The sequence below is a fragment of the Lineus longissimus genome, chromosome 7, assembly GCF_910592395.1.
Source record: "Lineus longissimus chromosome 7, tnLinLong1.2, whole genome shotgun sequence".
In the NCBI taxonomy this organism is placed as follows: domain Eukaryota; kingdom Metazoa; phylum Nemertea; class Pilidiophora; order Heteronemertea; family Lineidae; genus Lineus; species Lineus longissimus.
Genome location: NC_088314.1, coordinates 308,754 through 336,634, shown reverse-complemented (window position 1 = coordinate 336,634; position 27,881 = coordinate 308,754). Strand labels below are relative to the sequence as shown.

General features: G+C 41.8%; 2 protein-coding genes across 9 annotated transcripts; one reads left to right on the top strand and one right to left on the bottom strand.

Annotated features, from left to right (window-relative positions):
* Window positions 1–537: 537 nt before the first annotated feature.
* On the top strand, window positions 538–23,141 carry LOC135490685 (microphthalmia-associated transcription factor-like). Of its 5 annotated transcripts, none has more exons than XM_064776022.1 (8): window positions 538–1,085; window positions 12,362–12,563; window positions 13,165–13,383; window positions 16,389–16,502; window positions 18,929–19,127; window positions 19,411–19,486; window positions 19,801–19,948; window positions 20,314–23,141. In XM_064776022.1, exons 1-8 carry the CDS (start codon window positions 712–714, stop codon window positions 20,614–20,616), a joined length of 1,635 nt encoding a protein of 544 aa, XP_064632092.1. In that variant the 5' UTR covers window positions 538–711; the 3' UTR covers window positions 20,617–23,141. The 5 variants fall into 5 exon arrangements, with proteins under 5 accessions (XP_064632092.1, XP_064632093.1, XP_064632097.1 ...); XM_064776023.1 differs by lacking the exon at window positions 538–1,085 and adding an exon at window positions 2,110–2,341; XM_064776027.1 differs by lacking the exon at window positions 538–1,085 and adding an exon at window positions 2,730–2,752.
* An 895-nt stretch (window positions 23,142–24,036) lies between these two features.
* Window positions 24,037–27,767, bottom strand: LOC135491294 (complex I assembly factor TIMMDC1, mitochondrial-like). 4 transcript variants are annotated; one of them, XM_064777056.1, is made up of 8 exons: window positions 27,549–27,767; window positions 26,829–27,241; window positions 26,450–26,615; window positions 25,971–26,059; window positions 25,630–25,697; window positions 25,177–25,255; window positions 24,807–24,908; window positions 24,037–24,378 (listed from the first exon to the last, which is right to left on the bottom strand). In XM_064777056.1, exons 1-8 carry the CDS (start codon window positions 27,672–27,674, stop codon window positions 24,309–24,311), a joined length of 1,113 nt encoding a protein of 370 aa, XP_064633126.1. In that variant the 5' UTR covers window positions 27,675–27,767; the 3' UTR covers window positions 24,037–24,308. The 4 variants fall into 4 exon arrangements, with proteins under 4 accessions (XP_064633126.1, XP_064633128.1, XP_064633127.1 ...); XM_064777058.1 differs by having other exon boundaries at window positions 27,625–27,767; XM_064777057.1 differs by having other exon boundaries at window positions 27,654–27,767.
* Between the last annotated feature and the right edge of the window lie 114 nt (window positions 27,768–27,881).

Here is a 27,881-nt window from a genome sequence, read left to right as displayed (position 1 = left end):
GGCGACACGGTTACACCAACATGTTCGCTTCTCCTACACGTGAAGGGCCGGAGAAGCTAACATTCCTCAGGATGGTGTTCTCCATGCCCCAGGAGACGACCGAGACACATTCCGTGTATCCATGCATACAGTGTACATTGAAGCCGCGACGTCTCCTAATCGAGTTCACAGTATTACATGGCATGTACATACTCCTGATCGAGTTCACGGTATACATGCATATTCTATCGCCGGGTCTGCCTTTTAAGACATCGTTCGGCAAAGTACGTTTGCAATAAGACGGACAGTATAAAGGACATTTTTAAAGTGCGCATCAGGCAAGCTGGTGCACGAGATATTTTGAATTATAATAGTTTGGTTAGATAATGGAAGGTAATATATAACTAGTCCACTAGTAATAGGCGAACATAGTATAAGATTATCATTAAGGTCAGCTTTCAATTGTGTTCAACGCGGTTACAAAACAGGACTATTCATGATAGTATTATATTGAGGTTGTTCGCGTTTCACTTTCACTGATAGTATGGTTGGACAAGATATGTAAAAAGTGCAGCTTTGAGTAAGAGGACGGTTAACCTTTTCTGAATTTTCATACGACTGAGGGTGGTATTCAGTGTCTTGCTAGATTGTGACCGCATGAAGTGAGTAACGGCTGTCTCTGAATACGCTTGTGACATTCCGTCAGACCCTGTTTGTGAGGACCGTAACAACATGCCGGCACGAGATCCGACGGTCATCTACGTCATGAAGTCAAAGACTGGGAACAAGGAGAGCGTGTTACTCCGGAGTCTACTTCGAGGGAAGAGATCTCTGAGGTTAGTGAGAGGGTCTAAAGGACTCACCATCCAAAAAGCTTCATTCATTGGTGATGCGCCAGGTTTGAATGAAGACGGAGCGGCGGAGACAAAAGGTGATAGCGAGGCTGGTGCACGTGCGGACGGCGACATGGCGTCAGAGGTAGATCCTGGGGGAATGGTGTGTGGGGAGGAGGTTGTCCTTGCTGCTGCAGCCCAGGAGGCAGAGCTCAGGGACATGGAGACGAGATTTGCTGAGGATGAGACGTCTGATGCAGGAGGTGGAATCAGGTAGGTGACATCTTCAGCTACGAAGCTTTTCTTGCGTCCGAAGTTTAGTCTTTGGTTGGCTGTGCATACTTGAGAACCGAGGCACAGCCTACCTTAACCATTTCAGGACAACCTATTGCATGTAGATGTCCTGGTGTCTCGGATCCACCAGGCCGGATTATTGCCTCCACCAGGAGGCTCCTGAAGAATGCTTTAGAGGGGGGGGGGGGGTCTTTGCTGCGTGCATGTTACATCATCATAAAACATTGAAGCCGTCTAGAAGACTAGACAGGTCACACTAAATATTGTTACAAGTTTTCATCATTGGTTATAAAAGCGTGTGTTCCATCTAGTAATTTTATGTGAAATTACCACTGTGGTTTTGTAAGTAGCTGAAAGCCTGTCTGTGCTGTTTGTGTAAATGAAAGTTCCTGACCTCGCCTGATGGATGGTGGTAAATTGCTTTGCACTGGATGAAGGAGCACATCTTCGAAATCGCAGGTCATCCTCATGCCCCTCCACCTCGCATATGTTAAAGCTGAGGCGGCAGTTGGTTCACAGATAGTACATTAATATCTTTAGGTCCGTAGGTGGACTGACATCCTGAAGTTCAGTGCAACACTCTGCACTAATGACCGAGCATATGTGAGCTGAGTATCATGTGCGGGGGAGGAGCATGCGAGGTGTACTTAGGGACGGAGGGGGGGGGGGGTAAGCTGGACGCCGTGCAAAAATGAATGTCTAGAAATGAGGAAAGACCGGCGTTTGAAAGTCGTCACTGCTTAGTGTATTTGAATGGCTAACAGTTTATTGATGTGCCCATTCTCGTAGTCATCATTCCACTTTGCTGGTATGTTATGTAAGCCTTCGTCGGTCTCAATCAGCCTGCAAGACGGGTAATATGCTGCGTTTGCGTGCCATGTGCCTGGGATTCCCAGGTATGACTCGTATGCTATTTGTAGACCATTACGTCAATCATGTGATATTACTATCCAATAGAATTTGATTATCCAACCATGTCCCTATTCAAGATTGGGAACGGGATTGAGGAAAGCCCGTGGTCAATTTCGCCCTTCGTGATAGTTTTTGATATTTCTCTCAATCATTTCTCGAATTTCTAAGCTTTTGAATCCAAAACATCAAATGAATGATTCGGGAATCGATTTCGACTTTGAAAGTCTTCTGCAGCTGCCCGATGTGAGTGAAGAAGACCTTGAATTGCCCGAGTTTGAGGGCGAATACTACGAGATAAAGAGCAAACCTGACGTTGCGCCGAGGTAGGTTGTGAAACACTGTATCGTGTTGTAATACCCCATACTCGATACCAGCAGTGTGAATCAAGTGAGTGTGAATGGAGATTTTCCCTCATGCTTGACTGCCTCTGTTTACAACTGGTGGCAGTCGGTACCAGTGCATTCATATCATTGAGGACACATCTGGCCAAAAATAGACTGTCACTGTGACTTAGTGTGGAGGGAGGTTGTGCCTTTGTCTCCATCTCAGTTCAGTTGTGACATTGTCTTCATTCCACTGTCTCAGAAAACTAAGAAGAGAGGTGCTGGGGGCATTTGAAGATTGAGGAAGACATAGTAGGACACCAATATTTTGGTCCCGAGTTGGTGATAACCATTCATTTTGACCTAAATCTTCATTGGAACATCATTTGTCTCAGTCCCCAGGATGTCATGGTAAGTTGGTTGGTAGTGCTCATCAATGTTGTGTCATTTCCACCCCTCGATTGCGCTCCGTCTTTTCTGAAGCATGATGGGACTTCTGATCTAAGTACCTGAAAGTTAGACCTTTCAATAAGTTGGCCTTTAACACAGGAAGCGTGTGGCTCCTGGCTGGCAAGAACACTGGTTTGGCTGGACAGGTGGTTTGTTCGGAGACTTGATACATGCTGCTGATTATCACGTCAGTCAGTCAGTCAGTCAGTCAGTCAGTCAGTCAGTCAGTAATCTTTTTGGCCAAACAAACCTTTCTCTTCTACCATACTTTAAACTTGTATCGCAAACACAGGAGAAATAGCTAGGAAGAGCTTTTCTCAGTGAATGAACATGACTTTTATAAAAAAATTGTCTGACGTCAAGTTGAAAATTTCAAGTGATCACAATGGTCGGTCTATATGTGGTAATATGACGAATACTGAACTGGGTCAGACTGGCGTCCTATATGCCGGTACTTGTTTGTGAGAACATTATGCGAGGAAAATGAGGTCAAGGCTTACTGACCCTCGACATTTTAAGGAAATCTTGTGTTCAGAAAAACATCATCTGATTTATGAAATGGTAGGCGTAGGCCGACATTTTATGAGTTGTTTCATCATCATTTGTTTTGGTCTGAAACACGAATCAAGTTTTCCTAATAATTTTGTCCTAAATATATGAGATTAAGACAAGTTCCTGTCGTAATGAATTATATCTTATCTCAAAACTTGGCTTTCCACTTTAGGCTTTCTTTCAGATAAGAAATTTATGAAAATGTTGACATCATGCGATAGGATATCCAGTCAAGTGTCTGAAACAGTGTGGATCAATCTGTGTTTCTGGCACCTTAAAAGAGTGGAGTGAATGGCTGTATCTCAGGGTCTTTCTCAACCCATCAGATAGGCCCTTGTCAGGTATTGAAATGATCATTGTCGTTATTTTGTAATTGACATTGCTTGGATAGATTGACATCAGCTGCATGTCTCAGTACACATTGTGTTGTTGTCTCTCATGCTCAGCTCTGGCCATCCATGTTCATCAACATGTAGTGAAATGTAATTCGATGATCTTTGTTTTTAAATCCCTTCAAGGCAAATTGCAGAAGTTGAGCTTAATTATGGTAAAAATCAAACGTTGATACTGTACGACATCAAATGCTGTTTTTATAGTACAATATCATTTCACCAGAGTAGTCGCAATGGACTACATAATACCAGTACTCTTTCCTGTGCACAGTGTACATTCAAAGCTACCAAGTAAGCTTGAAGCGACCTCTATGTGGGTGTAGGCACCTTCAAAGTGCTAGGGGCGATACCCAATGAAAAATCAATAGCCGGTAATAATGGACATTGTGATAGTGTCTTGATTTCAGCTGAGCGATAGTGTGAAATGTGTATTTAGTTCAGAGAAGCTGGGCGAACAGCTGTACAGTACATGTATTTAGTTGCTGCTGGTGTAACAGTAACTGTAGTTATAAAATCCAGGTCAGAAAATCTTCCATGCACAGTAACTGCCACTGAGTGACTGATTATTTGGGTAAGATAGGTTTTCAGTCATCCTGACGTTTGTGCCATACACAGAATTGATGAGCTGTAAAGACCTTTAAATGGTCAAGTTGATTATCAGTGAAAACGAGAGAAAACCTGGGTTCTGAGACAGTGATTTCATTGTTCTCTTCCTGTTCTTTGACAGCAAGGTGCATATGGTGACAATCAGTAAGGACGAAATGGTATAATCTCACAATCAATGATATATAATCCACCTCTTGTATGGTTTATCGCATTTGTGTGACTGACATATAAGGGTTAAGAGGGTATTGATCCAAGTACATTGTATGTCATCTCATGAACTGACATCTCTGGTGCTGCCACCATCTGGCCAAACTCGGAACTGATAAATGCCATGTTCTGAAAGTGGCCCTGCTATCACATCGGGTGAAAGTCCCACGTCACTGAGCTTATTGCGTTGTTGAGATTGTCTTGAAATAAAACGACATAAAAAACGTACATAACGTTCGTGTGAGCAATATCTCTGTTGAGGTAAAATTAGTTGTGATGTAGACTGTCAGGAAGTCGTGTTCAGTGAAGACATCTAGGTTGTTGTCAAGATTAGTTTCCTTGGTGATGAGGAGACTTGCAACTTTCGCACCAATAATTATGCAATATGAAATTTCCGTGGGTAATTTTCTTCTTTTGTTTGACATGTTGACTTCCGTAATGTTTATTTTATTCATGATGTAAGTTCAGAAACCAACTGTTGACATATAAAATGAGGTGGTGTCTTTAAGCAATACCAAAGTGAGGAATGAACTTTGGAAGGCAACGTTGATTGATGCTGGTCTTGTCCTCCTTCTAATCAAGAGAGTTATGAATTCGATAGACGATTTGGAGGATTTGCTTTCAATATTTCAAAGGTTTGTATTGAGATGTTGACTGCAATCAAGGGCAGGCTAAGGTATGACTGCATGCTTCAGAAATAGATGTTATTGAGCTGGATGGACTTCACTTTGCTGCACCTTTTAAGAACTTTGGGGAATACATTAATCTGAATTATCATTAAAGACAGCTTACTCTTTCTCACGAAGAATATTGCAATTCTGCCTTTCACAAACACCTTTCTGTGCAAACTGCTCATACAAGTATGCATTTTGGGTGGAGTGGGTGCACAACATGGATGTTACTTCTGAACAGTGGGATGGTTCAGCCAAATTAGTGCCTTGCCAAAGGTCACCACCTGTAGCTCAAGACTGAATGCGAGTGGTTGTCTAGGGGAGGAGGTTTGGCTGGGTGCCACCTTTACTAGATATTTTAGATTTAGGGCCTACCTTATCTGAAAAGACTGAAGAGGCCTGTGTCAATCTAGGCCAGTGGTTTAGGTGCAAAACATATTCACTAAATGACGATAATGCTTTATTCGCAGCAATATTTTCAAATCAAGGTTTGGTGTGACCTTGTTTTGGAGGTTTATTTGCCGAATGCATAGCCTTACTGGCAAACTCACTGTTAGCTGTGCAAGTGTGAGACAGGCTCAAGTGGCCAGGAGGGTGAGTGGCACCTTGTCTGAAAGATGTTTTATAGACAACTAGAGTTAGATTTCGCAGAGCAGCTGCTACTTGGGGCTTACACCATCAAGGTAACATCATGATGTCTGATGTGACATCATGCAACACTTGATTTCTCCCGTGTCCAAAGTCATTTTTGGCATTGCTGGGTGCTGTAGTCTGGTCTTGGATGAAAGTGACAAGTTCAGTATGAGAACTCATAGAATAGTCTAAGGTTGTTTGTGAATGTGATGGTACACATGAGCAGACTCTGCTCAGATCATCATTTTTTGTCCCCGACAGTTGCCCCTCTTGTCTTAGCTCTGGTCCAGTAGCTCCCCCAATTACCTCTTGGCTATCCTAACCATGCATCCATTGACAATGAATTTCATGTCACAACATGCCTCTCAAGTCAAATTCAGACACTTGTTGAATATGTATTTCACGTGATGTGGGTGACTTCCCCTCGAGCTAGGAAACTCATAATTGCTATAAATATCGATAGCGATGATTTCAGGGAGCATGATCGGGAGTCGGTACTTGAGCATTCGTAATGTCAGCTATGAGGCCGTTATCTCCGATGAATTCTTATGGATACTTCTCGCGTTATTGCCTTCCGTATTGTGATTACTATGGGTACGTATTCACCTCGATTCTCGGCATCTGGGCAGTGAATAGTTTTCAAGTCCTTTGGATATCTTTTGAGTTTTACGCAGATTTGTTGGAAAATCTTTCTGATTTTGTTGATTTCTGATTTGGAAACCTGATACAAGTCTTGTGACTGGGAAAAGTATGCCATGATTGTTGTGCTTTGTGCACACTCCGTGCAGTACTTCACATATAACATCACTGCTGTCCTCTATTCTGCCCTTCGTTCAAATATGAAACAAATTTAGATTTTGAAAATGGTAAAAGTCTAAAAAATTCATGGCGATTACTATTAAGAGGGTTCTGCAGTGCTTCTTTCCAAAAATAAAGATGACGGATGTTAACTATTTGATCTTTAGCTAATAACAAGGACATAAAATAATGAACTATTTTATGAAATAGACGTAGTGTTTGTTAACTTTACAGGGACAGCGCAACAAAACAAGTTTGCATTTTGATGCCACTTGTAGATTAGATTCATCATAGTTGCATGTGGACAGTGGTCGCTCCCAGACTAAATTGTACCAGAAATTTGGATGACACTTTCAAAGGTTTGTGTCAAAAATCACTGGAAAGTATGAAAAAGTAGTAACAATCCTTTGATATAAAACTTCATTCAAACTGAATTCGTTCGTTTTTTGAGTAATTTTGCAAAATTTTGCTTTGATTGGCATTTCATTGAAATCCAAAGTCGAGGAACATTGAAGATTGCAATTAACCTAATTTCACATTTCCTCTTCTGTCACTCATTAAGCATCGATAAAAAACTCATTTAAATCATGCTCACACCACCTCCACCCACCCACCCCCCCCCCCTCCCGCCCACTCCCATGAATGTTTATTACTCAACCTCTTGGGGTTTTCTTATCACATGAAAAAATACACATGATGCCCTGTCAGTTTGAACGATTAGAAAGTTTTGGAGAGATACCAAGCATAAAATTTACATCAACCCAACATAATTTTATGTAATCCCAAATCTATGCTAGGTAACATGTACCTCTTACGATAGGCATCGAACATGAAATCTGTGTTGCTGACAATTGCCTGTGAACCAAACTTCACATAAAAATTGCTTACGTGGATTGTCTCATTGATTAAACACAAGTAAAGTAACTCACCATTCAATGGGGTTGCTTGGGCTGAAAGACAAAAAGAACAATCTCTTGTAAGTGGCCTAACCCTGAACATACACTTTGATATCAGGTCTGGGTGACACCCTTGTCCCAAGACAAATGCTGTCCATAATTGAGATGTGTCCTGATACAGAGGTCAAATTCAATGAAATTGACCAGCTTGGGACCAAATGCAGTGTCCTTAATATAAAGGGTGTCCTTATTAGAGAGGTGTCTGCTATGGGAGGTTCGACTTGAGTTGAATTAGTGCCCCTCTAGAAGCAACGGTTTTGAAAATATCATGCCCAGAGAAACTCTCAGATAGAGTGACCCCAAATGGGGATTTGAGAGGACATTTCATCAGCACACCTACCTTGAAATGGCCCATGCTATTTAGTAAGGTGTCCTCATATCAAAATTGAATAAAACCTATATAATCCAAATTAGAAGGAGGTCTTTTAAAGACTATCATTTTACACACACACTCCAGTGCAGAGCAAAGCCTGAACTGTGCCCCCAGTAAAGCTCCCTTCTTCTACATTGTCTAATCTGATAGGTATTGTCTTGGCTGACCAAGCAGTGAAGCTGTGCATTGTCTTGGATATGACTGAGCGCATTTCACTTGCTCTTTAGAAATTCAAACAGCACACTGATCTGTGTACAACAAGGTGTTGTTGCATGCTTACATACAATACAAATCTTATATCTCTTGACACCAGCAAATGCCACTAGAAACTGGTTCCCTGTAATTTACAAGCAGATTTGCTGGTTGCATCAAAATTCACGTTCCCAAGCTAGGCAGAAAGGGCAGAGCCTAAAAAAGGCTGGGTTGGTGCCCTACTTGCTGGTTGCCCCACTTCATGGAAATGCATTAGCCACTTGTGTGAGAGGCTAGGTCCTGCTGAAACTCTTTAGCTAAAACACTACAAATCTCATTGTACGTGTAGCCTAATCTTAAGTTGACTAACTTGGCAGTTGTCATGGTCATATGCATCAAACTCTCCTTCAAGAGAAAGTCAGAAAGATGAAATAAAGTTGCTTGCAGTGGAAGTGTTCTGAGTGATGCCATTGCCTGCACTGCCTGGCAATCAGCTGTGACCGAGAGAGTGTAAACACCACCTGGTAATGGTGTATGCCAGTTTGAAATATTGATGGATTAATTGCGTTGTTGTGTGTTCTTTAGTCGCCATTGTGTAGTCAAATAGCTACGATTATTGCTACTCGTACTGGGAGACGGGAGGATGTTGGACAAGAAGGCTAAATCACCAGAAAGGTAGGACTGACTGAGGGTCCCAGTGAGTTTTCCATGCATCTATGACCCATGGATAGTATCCTTAAGTACTGTAGGCCGAGGGGCTGAGCCCCTGTAATAGGCAGACAGACCTATCATGTGCTCTTTATCTTTGTTGTGGTGATGTATCGTTCCATTGTGTCCTGGCTCTTTGTGGCTGGTCCTGTCAAGAGGGAAAGTGAAAGTGCCAGTGCCAGTGCCTGGTATCCTTGGTACTCATTGGAACGGTTATAAATGAGGCCAAAGAGCCTGACATGACTGTTGGCTTGCATGATCATTTCAGTGGTCTGAGCCCAGTGTCATGTATTGTACCTCTCAGTTCTGTAGCAGGGTGGAGGTTGGCCTGCATGTTATCTATCGGCCTAGATTCCATTGTTCTGAATTCTACAGTAGGCCTATCTGGAACATAATGACTTGCAGAAATGATCAATATAAATCCAGTTCATTATGAAGTATGAACTTATCACGTCTTGATCCAAATATAGGCCGAACACAAAACAGGAAATGAGTGTCGCTTCGTTAATGACAGTGCGCCTAACCAACAACAGAAACCTCCTTTATAAGACCACAGGATTGCATGATGGTTCTTATGACAGTGGACCTTAGAAACGACTGAAACCTCTTTTACAAGACCACACTTCTAAAAGGACTGCGGAAAGCTGCAAAAGCAATTGAGAAAGGCAACAGTTCCGGTCAAAAGTAACCTTGTATGCCACACTCAAGGCTGACTTTCTAGCTGTGACCCTTGACACTGACTATATAAACAGTACCACAAACTGATCACTGTGAATATCACTTATGACACAGTTGGTACCTATGTCCTTGACCTTGATTGCCAATCGGGACTTCTGTACCAGGATCTGGCAATTCAACCCTGGATGTATTGTTTAATCACTCCCTGGCCAATGACAGGCCATCATACATAATGATGTCATTAAGGCTTAGACATCATCGGCCTTTTCAATACAACATTTGGATACTTTGCATCAGAATGGAACATGTGACAGTGATGTGTGGACAGTAGAAAGATTGGTGCCTGGCAACCGCTCAGATTCCTGATGAACTTTTCTATCTGAGTTTTAGACACTCCTGTTTCCTCCTACAACACTTAACAAGTCATATTTACTGCTCCAGCCAGAAGGGATTGAGATCGACTCAATCACATTGACCAGGTTGTTGTGTGTATCACTACTGTTTGAAGCATGTCGCCCCACAGGACTAGTCTTTTGAACTTGGTAGAGTCAGGATGTAGATTGTGCAGACTATGTTTAGTGGTGGCAAGTATATCTGCCGATCACTGATAATAGCTTACATATGTTGATTCTTAGAACAGGCTTTCCTCTAATTATGGCCAATTAGAGCTGTGAATTACAAAATTGGTGTATGATTTCGGCTTGTTGTCCTCCATTTCCGCAAACTCTGATTCTGAGTCAAATAGGTCATTGGGAATGAAGAGGTCACTTCCTCTGCTGGCCCTGCTCTGAATTCTGTTATTCAGCTTGTACCTCTCACCGAGGAGGCAATAAGGCAAAGAGGCTATGACCTGACATTTAGAACACATAATATTTGCCCAACTGCTGGCCTCTGGTTTGGACTTGACAACAGTTTTATAACTGAAAGGGAAAGTTGTGAAGTTCTCACCATTTTCACAGCTTCAGTCCTATTCCCGTATACCCTTACTAGGGGTCTCTCCATCTGAGAGAGTTAAGTCTATGTCATCAAAGAATTTGGTCCTCTCACTTAGGCCTATTTTGATCCAGTTCTTCTCCATGCTTAGTGAGAACGGTTTGTCAAAAGGTCAGATAGAGGCTTCAGTGGTTTTCTAGGAATTTCCCTGAATAGTTTGAGTGTGTTTACCTTGCAGAAGGTGGCAAGTTCCAATGTACCTGGGCCAGATATGTAAGTCAGAGTTATGAATGCGCCACCAAAACAACAAATGTTTTGGCTCACTGTCAGGTCATGTTGTGGGTGAGTGTTCTGAAGAAATTGGCCTAATCGCACTCAACATTCATCCAGTTCATGATATGGAAGAAGGGTAAACACCACCAGCCTTGCCAGCTTCTTGTAGAGTGATTGAAAACCAGCCACTGCAATGAGCCAAAGTGTGGAGTCAAAGGACTTGACTGGACATGGAACTCAAAAACAACAACAAAATCCAAGGTTGGCTGTCTCCCAAAACATTTTGCGTTCTTGGCAAAATGTTGTGGAATAATCAGGAAATCTGTTTGGGTCCGATTGCTTATTTTCTTATGTAATGTGCCTAGCTTAAGTTCATAAACCAACCTGAAATACACCATTTTGAAGACTTGTGAAAGAATTTATTTGTAAATCATTTCTAAGATATAAAAACTGGGTAGTGAATGGATATATATGAAAACTATGATAGACAATATGAGAGCTATTCATATAATGTTTCGATAAGCTGACATTTCTAGCTTTAAGTAAAAATATTTGTAGCATTGAACATGTTTATGCAAGAAATTCCAAGTTACAAAAGCGCACACCATGTGGTAGTTTGAATGGACTCTGTAGCTATAAGTCATTACAGAGTGCAGTGATTGCATTATCGGGTACATTGGGTGGTAGTGGCACAGATCACTTTGGTGACATTGCACTTGAGCTGAATATCAAAGGGTCACGCCTGTGGAGAGATAATTGTGTTGTCAAGTCATGTTATCATGGCCCCTTTGGCTTGAGAATCCACTTTTGGGGCCAGAGCGTTTTACAAAGTCCAAATATGAGGCCAATTAAAATCTTAATCTCAAATTGAACCAATCCCTCGGAATCAATTGATATGATAGTGTTCAATATCTTATAGTGCCAGGTCAGGTTTTTACTACAATTACAAAGATAATCTGGTCTGTTACGATACTAAACTGATATTGAATGTGGGCAGTGAGGACCCCCAGCTTTGTTAACCCAATATGATGAGAGGTTTGTATTTCAAGGCCCAACGATTCACCTCATACTTCAATCACCATTGGGAGAGCTTGTTGTCAACTTGATTTGCACCAACTGTGATAGTTCTGACAATTTCTTCGTTATCATAGTTACCAAGTAACCAGGTCTTCATCTGAATCTGGTTGGAATTGTTATCAACGGGATTGACAGACTTTGCATTGCTTGGAAATGGCTCAGACTGAAACTAGACTTTACTTCAATGAACTTGTGTTGATTCTTGAGAGTTGCTAGGATACAGAATTTCCTGGCAGTGACATTGTTAGATGTTGAGTTTGATTGGACAGGAGCTTTGATTCTATTATTGGATCAGATGAACAACAACATTTCTGAGCAGAGAGACACTTCAGTGGACAATTTCGAGTGGAGATTGGATGAAATCTCAACCTAATTCTTCATTTCCTCGCAGCGGGTACTTGAAGGCGTGGGCAAAGTCTGAGAGGAGTCAACATATAAGCCGTTGTCAAGCTTCACGGCCCTATCATGCCTATTCAGTTGGAAGACCTACTCACTATGGATGATATTCTTCTCTTCTACAGCCAGACCGACGTCAAAAACAAACCGATGACGATGAGGACGAACCTCCGTCTGCAGCTGATGCGGCAGCAGCTAGCAGACGAGGAGCAGAAGGAACATCAGATGCGACAACAGATGCCACCGTCGCAGTATCGCCAGACAACGGACGCCATTCATATGCCGGTGTCGGTCAGCCCCTCGGAGGTTCCCGCCCAGATTTATAAGGTAAGACACCTCGACCAGCGTGCCATAGATGCAACCATCGCAGTGTGTTTGTTGATTTGTTGCCAGCAACTTATCACTGAAACCCTCCCAAGTGATAAGACGTGTTCACACACGGCTCTGTGCCATGAGAAGCTAAACGAGACAGTCATTCACCAAATCATGGTTCTGTGTCTGTTGTCATCAGTCTATGAGTGATTCAAGTATAAATTCACCCAGAGAGACCGTATTCTTTAGTCAAACGGTCGATTACATGTAGGACTCGTGTACCTCGAAAGTCGATTTCCTCGAGAGCTTATGTGCGGTGTATCGGTGCTCGAGTCTGCTTCCTTCCATCACTTGACCTGTTGTATCAAGTATCGGTGAAATCTTTGGATTTCCATGCATACTCTGTGGACTGGAAGCTGGCCATCATCTCCGAGGGCTTCCTCTTATCAACTATTCAAGACCTGGTAAGGAATTCTAAGAATAATACAGAAAGGAAGTACAATTCATTCAAAACAATTGTGAGAGATATGGTGCTTCACAAAGTACTTGCTGAAAGTCTTTCAAAAATTTGTTGTGAACAAAACCTCTCACATGTTTTATATATTTGTATTTCTAGGTTCAGACTCGGCTTGAAAACCCAACCAAGTACCATGTTCAACAAAAACAGCAGCGCCAGATTCAAATGTTTCTCAGCCAATCACAGGGCAAGGGCACCGTGCATTCGTTTCCTGGGGTGAACCTTGGCAACCTCACCACTATGACCAGCAGCTGCCCGACTGATCCACCCAGCCCACTGTCTATTGGTATGAGCAGTACAGCGACTAGTTTGTCGGAGGTGAGTTTCATGGTTTCCAAATCAGTTTTAACAGGCTGGTCTGTCTTCAAAGGTTTGTAAATTGTCTTTGCTGCCACCTATTGATGAAGTAGTAACAAAGTTAATGTGAAAGGTAAGAAAGACACAAGTTTAGCGATGATCCTTACTCTGTATTTTGGTTCCCTTTTAATCATCTAGATGACAGCACTGTCCCGACTCAGTTCAGATGTACTCAAACAGTGTAGGATGAAAAACACATGTAGTGTTCAGAAATGGGGGGGTGTTCTTTCCGGTTAAATTCTGGGCTTAAACGCCACGAATATTCTAAAAATAGAGACTCCCATTGGCCTATCTGCAGGCCTTTATGTGAACATATGAAACATGTACAACAAAAACATGTTCTTTTTCTTAAAATGGCATTGTGTTACACCTGTAGGGTAAATGCATTCTTTAAAAGTTTGCATAGCCATATTAGTTTGGAAGAAAACGTGTTTTTGAAAAGCTTAATTTGCATAAGGATATGTTCCATATTGGAATGAGGCAATAGCTTGGCGGAGGATGTCTGATGGTCGTTTAGATGCTGGTTAACAAGATTTTATGACTCGCTTGGCGTCAAAATAGCTCAAACTGTCTTGGCACATTCCTGCTGTTTTGAGACATAGTATAGTGCCAGTTGATGGCCACTATGTTCAATGCCAGAACTGTCTTCACCGTGTCAAACTCCTCCTAAGAAAGTTGAATGCCTATGAGAGAGAGTAAGGACAAACTCCTTGATCCTTTATCATGAATGAGGAAGTTTGCATCTTGTCTCCTCTCATCTCCGCCTGGAGATATTTCCTGGAATCAAGGTCATCATAAGCAAGCAAAGCGTTAAAACATGACAAGTACCATATTTAGGCACTTGTCACATGACCATGTCAGGGTGATGTCCCACTCCAACATGACCTGGCATACCATGAAATGAGAAACCCCCGAACCAGGAAGCTTACCCTCAAGACAGTATAATCTGCCAGTCACAATTGGGGTCATCTATCAATGCCATTTTACAAGTTTTTTATTTTGCTATCAGACGTGACTCGGAGATGAAGTACTGTGTTCATCGGAGAGAGTTTGCCTCAGCTTACAAAAGGGTAGGTTTTCATAGCATTGTATTGAAAGGTCCATTGCCTTTGCCTCAGTTATAGAACAATACAGATAGATCTTTTTCATTTCAAGTTAAACATTTCAAAGCACACTGCCATTTGGCTTTAAGTACGGAGTTAATAACAGATGGGTGAGTGAGGTAATTTTATTCATTTCATGACTAGGATTTAAAGATTCACAGCATTTGCCTCATCAGACAGTCTGTATTTCATATTTCAAGTCAAGTCTAATAATGCATGCAACCAGTTGTGGGAATTTTACTCAAACCCCAGTTCGATTGTATCCATTATGGTAACTTGGGTAGCTGTGGACAACTTTATCACAGATGAGAGTTGTGGCTATCTTGGTTAACATCATCTCCAGCTGCTCCTGGCGTTCAGTATGAGACCCTGACTATGAGGCCAGCCAGGTACAGCATCAGGAAGTTTGGTGTGACTCTTTAATAGTTGAGACAATGTGCAGCCCTACATGTGCTAACAATGATTATACATTGGTGTGAAGGTGTATTAATATATCACCCACACCTGTTTTATTTGAATGGTATTACCAGTTTATAGAGTGCATGGGCAGATGGAGTGAATGGCTGTGTTCACAGTCATAGTCAGCCTGTGATGGAGAGCTTACAGCAAATACAAGGTGTCTTACACTGTAACTGTAAAGGGATCTTACAAGCATGACATTGCCTGTATTCTGAGTTGTTACATTCATAAGATTAATCGAAATAGTGTACAATCATTTTTAGGAGAACTATTTTGGCCAAATCATTCTGCCATCTGTGTGACCTTGTCATAACCATCACATGGTGGTGGGGCGGCTGATATCTTGACTAGAGCTGACGTCCACTAATCTCATCCCTATGTAGACCCTCTAACATCTAGCATGGCTTGGCCTGAGGCAAGCATCAGCTGTTGTGTATACTTGTCATTAAGTATTTAAATTGATGCAACACATTATTTCGGCTCGACCAGACACACATGGTTATACCATCAGTTCACCAGCATGCTTCACGGGGTCAACCTCCTGTTATACATAGGATAGACTTGGCTCCCTCTTACCCTCATAGTTCAGTGCATGGTACACTCCGAAAAGTCCGGCCCTGTGTCTCAGTCTCAGGTCGTTCTAGACTTAGGGTAAGTCCACCTTTTTCCTCTTCGCTCATAGTCAGTTCAGGTCCACCCTAATCAGCTGTCTCACGTTACCAACGTACTGTCTGTCCTCAGGATGAGAGGTAAGACCATCTTTATTGTAGGGAGACCTCTTGAATATTGCAGGTGGAGTCACTGCTCATGTCCGGCTTGAATAACTTGAGTTGAGCTGTGACAAAGACATAACCAAGTGGGGGTGCCCGAGACTGGTGATCCGGTGCAACTCACTGACAATAATGGGTTCAGCCAACAGTGCTCTGGAATTTGGCCGAAAAGACATTAAAAACACGTTCAGTCAGGCATTCTAACTGCCAACAGACTTACTACCATCAAGCATGGCCTGAAACATGAACATCAAGTGCCACATTTTGAGACCACTTTCCTCCCTGAATTGGTACAATACTGTGGCAGGAGAGCTGACATCATATGCTCTCCTATTCAATCCACAGAGTGTGACCATGAGTCATACTCTCAAAGCAGATCAAAACAGAATGTGGCCTCACATCCCACCTGCAATTGGCTGATCTACACGTCTGTTTTCCTGGATGATTCGAGGATTATCACATCACAAATTTCTGTTTTATTCAAAAACATTTTTTTGTGGTTAAATTGGAAGTTTGTATGCCTGCAATGCATATGTTATATGTCTTGCTGTTTTCAGCAGTCATACTTTCATATTCTATCACGTATGCACTCATTCATGATTGCAATTGAAAATTTTTTGACTTTGCTTTTCAGGTCGACGAACTGCTGGGTGACATCGCCAGTTTGGAATCAGTTGATGCAACCATTGATGGTGACCTGAGTCTGATTGAACCGACACTCACACACATGTCACAAACAGTACCAGGGGTAAGTGTCTAAGTCATGTTATGAAATACTTCTTCATTTCATAAAGGAGAGATGTGGTTTGTGGTTACTCTGAACATCTCATGTGGAGATGAGAGACAAGACTGTAGTCCCTTTGAACACATTTTAAGCCACTAGAGGATTTATCTTTATAGATTAGTCCATCCATGATGCTTCCAAATTTACGAATAAATCTTCATAATGAGCTAATCATGAACCAGTTAAATTAACTGGTTCATGTTAATGAGAGGCCTGTCTTGCTTTCTCAGGCCACTAATTACCAAGTTGTTAAACTGTCATGAAAATTGCCAAGATTGTGGTTAATTAACCCACATTATTAGCAACACTGGGCCACAATAGGAAGACTTGTTGCCACAATAGTGGATTGATCATCCAACAGAGTTAACCACAATGGCCACACCAGGAAAGAGAAAGTGGCCATGTTTGCTCTGTTGTTCTCTTTCCAGAAAACTTGTTAGAATTCCCATTGTGTCACGTGAGAGGCAAAAACAACTTGCTAAGTTACTGGTCAGGACTAACAAAACAATTTTTTACAACAGACCATGATACAGCTGTTTTAATACTAATATCTCTCCTCCCACACATTGAAAATAATCATGTGGGTCTAATATGAGGAAAGGTGGTGGTACTTGTGTGGTGCCTTTCTCTTGTGCCCTGATTGGCGTGGCCAGGCAGCCCTCTATCCGATCCCTCCATGTAGCCTTCCTCGGATCCCTGCTGTGATATTGTATGTTGATTTTAGGGAGAAAGTCGCCCCGGCCACTCAGGTCTGCACTGACTACTGTCTCTTATCGTTATCACCTTTAACTGAGGTCATATCTCATTCACTTTATCTGAGATGATCCAGTTCATGACTTCTGGGTGAAGAGTTATAATCCTGATCACAGTGTCATATCGTCATATAGGCCTACACATAAAGTACACTGAAAACTTTGATGCATTTCAACAACCGATAGCTGTGTGGTCTCCTTTCTCAGTTCAATTCTGATTCAACTTTAAATCTGGTTGGCCATTCAGTGTCTTGAAAGGTGAAGCTGGATCCTGGGAGGATATGATAAGGGACATTCTGGTGTCTTGAAAGGTGAAGCTGGAACTATCCTGGGAGGATATGATAAGGGACATTCTGGTGTCTTGAAAGGTGAAGCTGGATCCTGGGAGGATATGATAAGGGACATTCTGGTGTCTTGAAAGGTGAAGCTGGATCCTGGGAGGATATGATAAGGGACATTCTGGTGTCTTGAAAGGTGAAGCTGGAACTATCCTGGGAGGATATGATAAGGGACATTCTGGTGTCTTGAAAGGTGAAGCTGGATCCTGGGAGGATATGATAAGGGACATTCTGGTGTCTGGAGCAACTGGACAGTCTTAACATTTCCAGACAAGACTGTAGAACTTTCCAAATATGAAGACTATCCCAGTGGGTCGTGGTGGACATGTGATGGCACCAAGTCTAAGCGGGCAAGACTTCATGGTGAGGTTATTGTGAACAACAAAGTATAAATGCTTCAGTTGGTGTGATTGCTCATTAGGCCTATCGGATGCAGATTGGATAACTATCTTCCTAACGATCATTTTGGCACCTCTACTCTCTTCATTACTTTCAATCTGTGAGAAGGCGGGATGACCTTTCTTGTAGGGTTATTGGTCAAAGGATTGTACTCCAGTTCATCTGGTGGCCTCTCTCTGAGAGATTGCCTCTGGAGGTGGGGGTGGAGAAAACAGGCCCTAGCTGGACTTGGCTGGCTACCAACCTTGGCCTGGTCATCTTTGGTGGCAGTGATTATCAATTTGTGTCAGACCTTCTCAACAGCCCATGTTTGACATAAGTTAATATCACTACCAGGGGTACTTGAAAAAGAGGTCTTTGGGTTAAAGAGTTTGATTAGAATATTTAGGGAGTCTACAGTCAGTGTTGAAAGGGAGTTCTCTCTTAAAAAGACCTAAATGTAGTATTGGGGGTGATCTTTAGTGTCAACTGATCCATTACACCTGCATAGTTATGTCTGGTTTTATTGCATCATGCCCACATTAATATAAAAGGCTTGTGACAAGCCTATTCCCGGTATCATGATGATGAATCCAATTGGACCACCTGTGAATGCATCTCCTATTCAAATGCCAGCTATGACAATAAGAGTGGCATTATTCTGATGGTATATTGTACGAGTTTGATTATACAATCAGCTTTATGCAATCAGCAGTTGGAGGGACGCAGGCTCGTTTAAAACAACGCTGGACCTTTTGAATGTGTTGGACTGTTGGTGCTAACTGGTAAGGGCATCTGCCTCGAGTCTGTTGGTTGAGGATATGAGACTGCCTTTTCCCTTAGTGAGAGGATGTACAATATGACTACAAATGTGTTGTGTGTCCTCGGGCTAGGCACTTAACTATCTCCTCTCCATTTGCAGTTACCACAAAGCAAGAATGTCTATGATATGTTCAATTTGACTACGAATGGTGCTTCGCATAAACAGGCCAACTCGTGTCCTTCCGACTTCAACTTAGACAGCATCAAGGAAGAAATGCCCCCGTATAGTAACCATTATCTCAACGACGACAACCGCGCCATGGCCAAAGATCGACAGAAGAAAGACAATCATAATATCAGTAAGTTTGAGGGTGATTTGTGTCCTTGGGTGAACCACTTAACTTGATTGCAAGATTGAAGAGCTTGCCTTGTTGGCCTCCTATAAGACTTACCCAATTCTATTCACCAACTGGGACTTGTGAAAGAAACCAATGCTCATTTCCAGATAAATGTCCTCAAGGTTAAACAAGGTCGTGAGTTGTGAGTGATATGAGTGTTCAATGTTCACATTTGGTTTTGAAGGCCAAAGTTCCTCTGTGATGAAGTATGTCATGATTGTAACGGTACATTTTCTTCTTCCAGTTGAGCGAAGACGTCGGGTTCACATCAATGAGAGGATCAAGGAACTAGGAACACTTCTGCCAAAGTCATGTGACCCGTAAGTTGAAAATTGCTTTATTTCTTGAGAAAGTCCAGTCATAGCAACTGTTTCTGGCTGTTAATTTATGTGGGGATTTCGTTGATGGTGAAAATCTGCCTGTTTTGAAATCAGCTGAGCAACACCTCTTGTTACACACGAATGCTGCAGAGTGAAACATGCAGACCGTGGAAACCTTGCTGAAGTGTAGGAATGAGGAAGCTCAGTCTGGCCTAAGATTTACCTTGTGTTGTCTTTTAGATTGAGATGAAAGTCCTATCTTAACTTGATTGCTAACCCAATTTCTCACCTTGCGTTATCTATTGATGTTACAGAGACATGCGACAAAACAAGGGCACCATCTTGAAGGCATCTGTTGATTATATCAGGCGACTGAGACGTAGTGATGAGAGGTTACACCAGGTTGAAGCCAAGTCGAAGAATATGGAATCAGCGAATAGGAAGATGATGCTGAGGATTCAGGTTAGTTTCCTTGTGAAAGAATAATGCGTAATGCATTACCATAGAGGACTCGAAGACGTTTTGTGCTGCTCACAACCTCTTGTGCTATTCCAGTGGATTCCAAGGGCTCTGTGCAGTGGCTCTGTACCCTAAAACGTGAAGCTCTACATTACCTCCATCTCAAGAGGTCTGAATGAGCCACATGTCAAACTTAATCAAGGACGACTCACTGATAGACATGGAATCTATACTGGAGATTGGCATAATGGTGGCTACAAGCAGTTGCTCTTAGTCGTCACCATTAAGTTGGTATCAATGCGTTTGCTATCATCATGTGATTTGTCCTCATTTATCTGAGATTTTAAGTTTCTTATTGTTATTTTCAGCAACTGGAAATGATGATGAAAATGCAAGGCTTGAATGTGCCTGATAGTGAATTGGAAACAACAGACTGTCTAACCCAGGTGCTTCATCAATCCACAGGGTATAACACTGTACCTTCTGTACGGATAAAACGGGAGACTGATGAAGGTCCCACGCCGACAGTTATTCATGAACTCATGGACGATAGCTCTCCTGTTTGTGGAGACCCAATGCTCTCATCGCCATTACATCAATCTCGCTGCAGCAGTGTCAGCATGGACGATTCAATGCTGAACGATTGTGGTGTGGAGTATGTCAATTTATAACGTGGATTGTCACCCAGAGAATCTGCAAATGAATTTTGAAAAGCCGTTGAAAGAGATTCTCAGAAAGAGACGTCTTATCTTTTGAATGCGTGTTACGAGAGCTTCAGAACGGATGAGGTCAAAAGGCTTCGAGGTTTTGAGGACAGTTGTGGTCAACTTTAAAAGCCGTTGGTGCTGTACCTTGAAAATGAGCAGATGAAAAATGAAGACATTCAGATTGCCTGTTTTCAAGGTAAAATGGACTTGAAATGGCCTGATCTCACAGATCAATGCAAGAGATGAAAATAGACTTCAGATCCCGCAGTTGGAAATGAAAGATGTTAGAAATGAACTGTGCTGCAGTGTACTTTTCGTGTGCTGTAGTGCAGTGCACATTAACTCTAATACACTACTTGTGTTGTAGTGCAGGGTAGATGAACTCCAATGCACTACTCGTGTGCTGCAGTGCAGTGCATGTATCCTGAAGTGCATGATAATTATTTGTGTCATTGCTAATGGAAGGCCAGAGTTTCTTAAAATAAGCAGTGTGGTCAGGTTTATGATCCAGTTGCTGGCTCAACGAAGTGATCTGTGACAAAATAGTAGTTATCTGGTTGGATAGGTGATCCAGGATAGAGCAGGTCACCGGCGAGATATGCCCGAGCAGATGTGATGCCGTACGTCATAGCGAATGTCAAGAGGTGTTCTCTAACCTTGGCCTGAGGTGTAAGATAGTTAACAGATCAGTTGAGGGATTGCATGGTTCCAGACATTATGTGGAAACGTTCATACCCACAGTCAAAGGACTGGAGAAAGTTAAACCTCGGGAATATGTGCCTTTATGACAATGTTGGCTCACCAGTTTTTGGTGAAAGCAATTTCTTCATGTAGTTTAGATTGTTGAATCTTACAAATTACAAACTTAGACTGGTTTGTTAGAATTGAAGAGACTCTTTCTAGGACTTTGAATCAGAGCTGTGATGGGTAAAAGTTGGAACTATGTAAGCGCATACCAGATGCTGCTTGAATACTCATTGTGTGTCTTAGAGAGGTGAAGAACCTCTGGTAGGGTAGACGAGACTGCATGAAACGTAAGAAGCATTTTACTAAACATTATGTAAATTCTATGTATTTTATGAGACTACTCCAGGTTCTACATATTGCTTAGACATTATTCGAGACGAGAATTCTCAATAGTCCACAACAAATATGATCATTTTGTAACATATGAGGTTGCCTCCGTCACTTAAAGCAATTAACAGTTTAATTTTTGTTTAAGAAGCAAGTAACTGATGGTGTCTGAACAAGTGTACTTCACAAGACAGGGACTTCCTGTTGGTATCGTTGGCTAAATATTGTTGATGTCATTGGCACGGCCTCCCTTCTTGTTGATATCTCTCCTTCAAATGAATGAGCAGATGCAGGACTGTGTGGGCCATACTTGGATGCATCAGAACATTTACACAGAGATATTCTACAACTGTGTGATCTTGCATATTTGGTAGAGATGTACATAAATGTATGCAGCACACTCTACACATAGAGCTCTGTAAACCACACAATGATAGCTCAAGTTCTCCTCCTTTACGTTGCATAAACATTGGGCACCTTGTTGTAAATGTTATCTCTTCTAGTCATCTGTAAATATCACCATTTTATCACACTTTTCTATCTTCAGTTCTGTACGTGTCATAGTTGGACGGTTTCTATAGAATTGAAGGAGAACTTTCTCCGAGGGACTGTTTTCCATTCATGAGATGTTATACCTTCAGCACAGATGTTGTTCAAGGTCTTTTGTTGTTACTTTGATGTTTAAGTTTTATGATTTTCATCTAAGTTCAAAATTATGCAATACCGTTTCTAAAATGTCAAGGCTCTTATTGGTTGAGGGCGGCACTGGTATGGATGATGTCAATGACAATGTGTCACAGTTGAGTAGAGGTTTCTACTTAGATTTACATAGTTGATTGATTGGCATCTATTTTGACATGTGACATTGATTGAAAATAGTGATGGATGTGATGCCCTTTAGGAAGGGCATCATTATTGTACATAGCCCTCTATGATACCCATAGTTTTACATCTTGTATTCAAAGAAAGGTAGTTAGTTAGGTTCACAACCCTATCGATGTTATCTTTCAGATTGTTCTATTTATACACTTCAAAGTAGCACGCAAGGTTTTGGAGCTTAGCCAAAACTTTTGAGTGTCTAAACCAGCCATGCATTGGTTATTGTATCAGACTACTGTAGGTAGTAGTTAACTACTGTTTGTGTTGGTAGTGCTGAATGTTTGAGTTTGATCATATTGTGGACAAAAATGTTCAACAGTTATATTCATGGCACGAGGATGTTTGGAATGGTGAATTCGAGCTAATGTTTCACACAGTTCTGATGGCAGTCAATCTGCTCAAATTCATCTTGAAATTTCAAACAGACAATAATAAGGTTGTGTACCTGACTGATTATAATACCAGATATCGTTACACACTCTGTAAATGTACATGTATGTGTAATGTTGATTGAAATATATTTTCAAAGCACAGAATGTCTTGTAATTCCTTTGAAAGCTGTCTTTTGCTTGAGGTGCCACATCCACGATACCCCAGCAGTCTGCTGGAAGTGGCGGCTCTGTCGACAACAACAGTTCAACTCGTTGATTGGATTGACCCTCGGGTAATTAACCCTTGTGGAGCTGCCACACTACTATTCCGGGGACTATTCCCCTCCAAACTATGCATCTCCAAAGACCATTCCCCTCCAAGACACTTTTGTCCCAAAGGACACCCTATTTCCCTTCTGACTACAATCAATCTATACTTGCTGCACGGAAAGATACAGTCTCGATGTGCTCTGGAAGACAGCAACAACATACATGGTTACCTTGCTCTCGGGACTTGAGGATGAGGTACTACCTGTCAAATAAGGCTCTTGGGCTTGCCCTCAAGACCACCGTGAGATGGAAGCCCCACCTATGACAGGGTACAGATCTGTCCCAGGTGAAAGGGATCCCCGTCCAAGTAGGGTACTCGAACACCAAGACCACAGTGAGATAGAAGCTCTACCAGAGGCTGAGGTTCCTAATGTTGTTCCAGGTACACGAGTTCCTCAGAACATTACTTGGGTAGGGATCCCTTGGGCCTGTCTTCAAGAGTATGCTGAGAAAGAAGCTCTACCAGAGACAAAAAGGCCCTGATGTTGTTCAGTTAGAGCTACTCTAGTCTTACTTGGGTATGATTGGGTAGGGTAGGGATCCCTCCCAAGTAAGGTGCTAAGGTCTGTCTTCAAGAGTACAGTAAGACAGTCTGCTAGTAGCCAGTGCGGCTGTCAATGTAGAGCAACGGACTTCAAAACTTTACAGGGCAATTGTGGTATCGGTCCAAGACCACCTTCCAGCAGATAGCCATGAAGTCTAACCTAAGTCAAGCAATTCAAGCACAAAATCGATTTCATTTCTTTTATTTTCATATATCACAACTTGCCATCTGGTCAAGGAGCTCAACAAACTGACACTCTCAACTTTCAGACTTGATTTGCTTTATAGTTCTCTCACAAGTCATTCAAGTTATAAATGGTCCAATTTTGAAAAGAAGCTTGAAGACCTGAGGAGACTTCTTTTCTCCTGATGTAACTCCATGATTCCAAAGTGGAATATACAATTCACCGACACAGTCATTGTTCACAGAGGGCTTTGTTCATTCATGCAAGAAGAGAGCTAGCTGGGGGATGGAGGAAGATACGCAAAGTTCTCTTTCGCTGCTGCTTCCATTACATTTTTGTATTTCCTGAAAAAGTGATGAGAATGACTGCATAAAAAACAAGTCTTCATAACGGCCGATGATAATCTTTATTCTTCTTTCCGGTGAGATCATCTTGATCCCTCAAGTCTTTGACATCACTGCTCCTTCTATTTGTATAATTGGGATAATTGTGATACAAGCCACAGTGAGCTTAACTAGCCATCAAGCACATGTGTTTTGGGTATACCAAAATTAAAACTCTCTATCAAGAGACAGATTTCACTGGCAAGACCTTTTCAAGCAAAATTTGGAATCCCATCACTTGAAAACAGATGTGGTACTATTCATTTTATAAATCATAAACCAGCTGACCCTGAAATCTGAGTCATCAAGTCAGTGGTGAGAAAAATGAATCCCGAAACAGTACGGTGCCTTTGAACACCTGATTGGATAAGAAAGAATCTTTGACTTACTTTTTTTCTACGAGTTGTTCATGGACATATTGATAGTGTTTTGCCTGTTGAGACTCTCCAGTGGCTTCTGATGTGCCCCACGCCAATAAACCAGCAATCGTCCTGAAACACAAAGGTGGCTTCAGTTTTATACCTCAAGGTCAGGAACATGTTATCTCTTTATCCTAAACAAGAAGTACTGGTTATATGGTTTGTGAAGAGCCGGTGAATGGAAGGCATAAGGAAATCCATCACCTGGTGGACATCAACTGGAACCTTGTCAAAGAACTCGTGGATGGAACCAAGTCTGGTCTATACCACAATCCAATCCAATATGATCATGATAACCAAGCATGTGTTTTGTCTTCAAATACTTAATAATCTGACTTACCCAAATGTAGTTCCTAGAATGCCAGCCGCAAACATTCCCCGCAGACCCATGTTCATTCTGAACAGTGCTCCAGTCATACCTGAAGGAGAAATGATCAATTTCAGATGAGTTACACACAGATGGTTGCACCCATTTTATAATAAATCTAAACTGTTCTGTGATGAATCCAAAAAAGGATCGAATGCTAATGTTGATGCCATATCAAGGACCCAATATTGATATCACACCACTGTGAGATCATTTTCTCCGTTGTATTAGACGGTGGTCTTCATCCAGGCCGAGAACAGTGGCCCTGGAGATTGCAGTGAATCTTAATGACATGTTCTGATGCCAGAGCCAAATCTAACCACACACGACCAAGACGCTTCCATTACGCAGGACAACTGCGGTCATTACAGATACAAATCCAACTTAGTCAGTAGTTCACTGTTTCTTAGCAGTCGAAGTACTCACCCCCTGCTAATGTGTATTCTACGACACCCGTTTTATTCCTATACACAGAAACTGATTGAGATATTAATCTGAAATAGACAATTGAACAAGCTGTCAGTCACTCACATTGAACACCCTAGGATCAATGAGAAATAAACTATGTTTGAATAGTGGCCAGGACTCCATCAAAATGACAGTTTCAGCAGCACAATTACTATACTGTATGATAAAGTAAGGGTATACATCCAATGACACCATCAAGTTACACTGAAACAGCAGCCAGCTGGTTTAGCTTCATTAGATGGAATAGTACTGAATTCATTTTTGATTACAACACTCACAGAAAGTAAAGTTATACTCACAAAAAAGTGCCTGTGAAGACACTTAACCTCAGGGCCCACTTGGCACCAAAGCCTATAGCTCCAATGACCATAGCATCGAGATGACCACGCTGGAAATAATGTGAGCATGTGAAACAGTCGGTCACGACTGGAAGACAAGCTATTACCTGTTGAGTCCTTTTATTGAGTAACTTGAGGGTGACAATTGGTAAACAGTAAGAGGGAGGTCACTATGTTGATTCTGTGTTCATATTTTACACCGAGAATTAGACTAAAATCAAACATTTTCTGTAAAATAAGATATATTAGAAGCCAATTCCTTGACAGCTGTTTCAGTCTCCTACTACAGAGGTGGAAAAATTCTATCTCGTGGCCAGAAATCACACGGTTCTTCAACAAACTGGAAACATATCCATCTCCTTTTTAAACTGATGCTCCCAAACTGGTTGTTTCAATGCACACTCTATTGACTGTGTAACTGAGAAGAGTAGCACACTCACTATCCCAAAGAACTTGGTCTCAAATTGTGCTGCGTAGTGTTTTTTCACATATCTCTCTTTAGCAACTCTGGCACCAATAAAGCCAGCCACCACTGCACCGAACAACCCAGCCTGTAGAATGCCTCCGATCACCATGTACATTTCTTGAGATCTCCGACCTTCAACACTGAAAAAAAACAACTAGAAAATGAATAAGAAAATTAAATTATTTCAAAAAGTCAATTGATAAAATGGGCACATAGTTCAGGCTTTAATTGGCAAAATTAAAGTCACTCATATTTTACGGGTGCATTGTTGAAGAAATGTACCGCGGACACTGTTGAGAACATAGTGAAGAGACCACAAGTGACATCCAGGAGGAAATGCTTAAGCGACTTACTCCTTCCCAAAGAGTTGCTGAAGCCTCTCTCTTCCAGTCTCCTTGTTGATATAATCTAAGATCTCCTCCTTCGATACAAGATTGGCACTTGTCTCCATCAAAGCTCTATAGTCTGTTGGATTGTTTTGTAAAACTTTCTTCATACTTTGAGATGGAACCAGAGTCTCTTCATCATGTGCTTTATTTATGCCAGCCTCGACAAATGAAGTCTTCCTTTCAACAGTTTGTTTACTTGCTTCTTGTGCTTCAACAACAGGAAACCTCAATCGTCTTCTGAATCTTGAACCTGTAAGGCCACCATTGGTTCCTATGGATCTCCACCCACCAAATATGCTATGGTTTCCATGGTTACCAACAAATTTCAGCAAAGAGTCTGGATCCATCCTGTTAATTGTGGGATATTGATTTTCATGCTGTGAAAAGGAACGACAGTTACATTGTTAGTTTCACTTACAACTTCAAGGGCCAGGGTGTTTTTAGGAGCCGTTGCAATTTACTACAACTCCTACTGCTTACTATAGCCTATACTATCAATTTTGGCTTTGGCGCCCCGGCTGTGACTTGTGACTTTGTCTTTGAGTCATGACAGAGGGAATAGAGCACTAACTTCAGGTTGGGGCTCCAGCAATCACTAATATTGAATGCTGTGCATGCAGTGAGCATCGACACCCATGGCCATGTTGTGTTTGAGTTCGGGGCCTGGCGAAAAATAGTGCATACCATAGGTATAAGTGGCAGTGTGTGTAAATTTACATAGTTGAAAGAAAAGTCATTTTCCAGCAAAATATCACAATACCATAAATTAAAGTAGACTTTATAATTGACCAATATGTTTTTCCTTGTCATCAGCCACCATCGGAATTTGATCGGGACGCAATAATAGATAATATAGTGTTTTTCCCGAATAATTTCATCCGATTTTTTTTACATGGAGGCTGCCATTGTGGCGGAAGTGACGTCAAGTTATGAAAATGGGTTTTATAGAACCGTAAGAGCCGGCCTGACCTGACTAATCCTGCATAACTGCCTTTTTGCCTTTATTTAACCCTTATT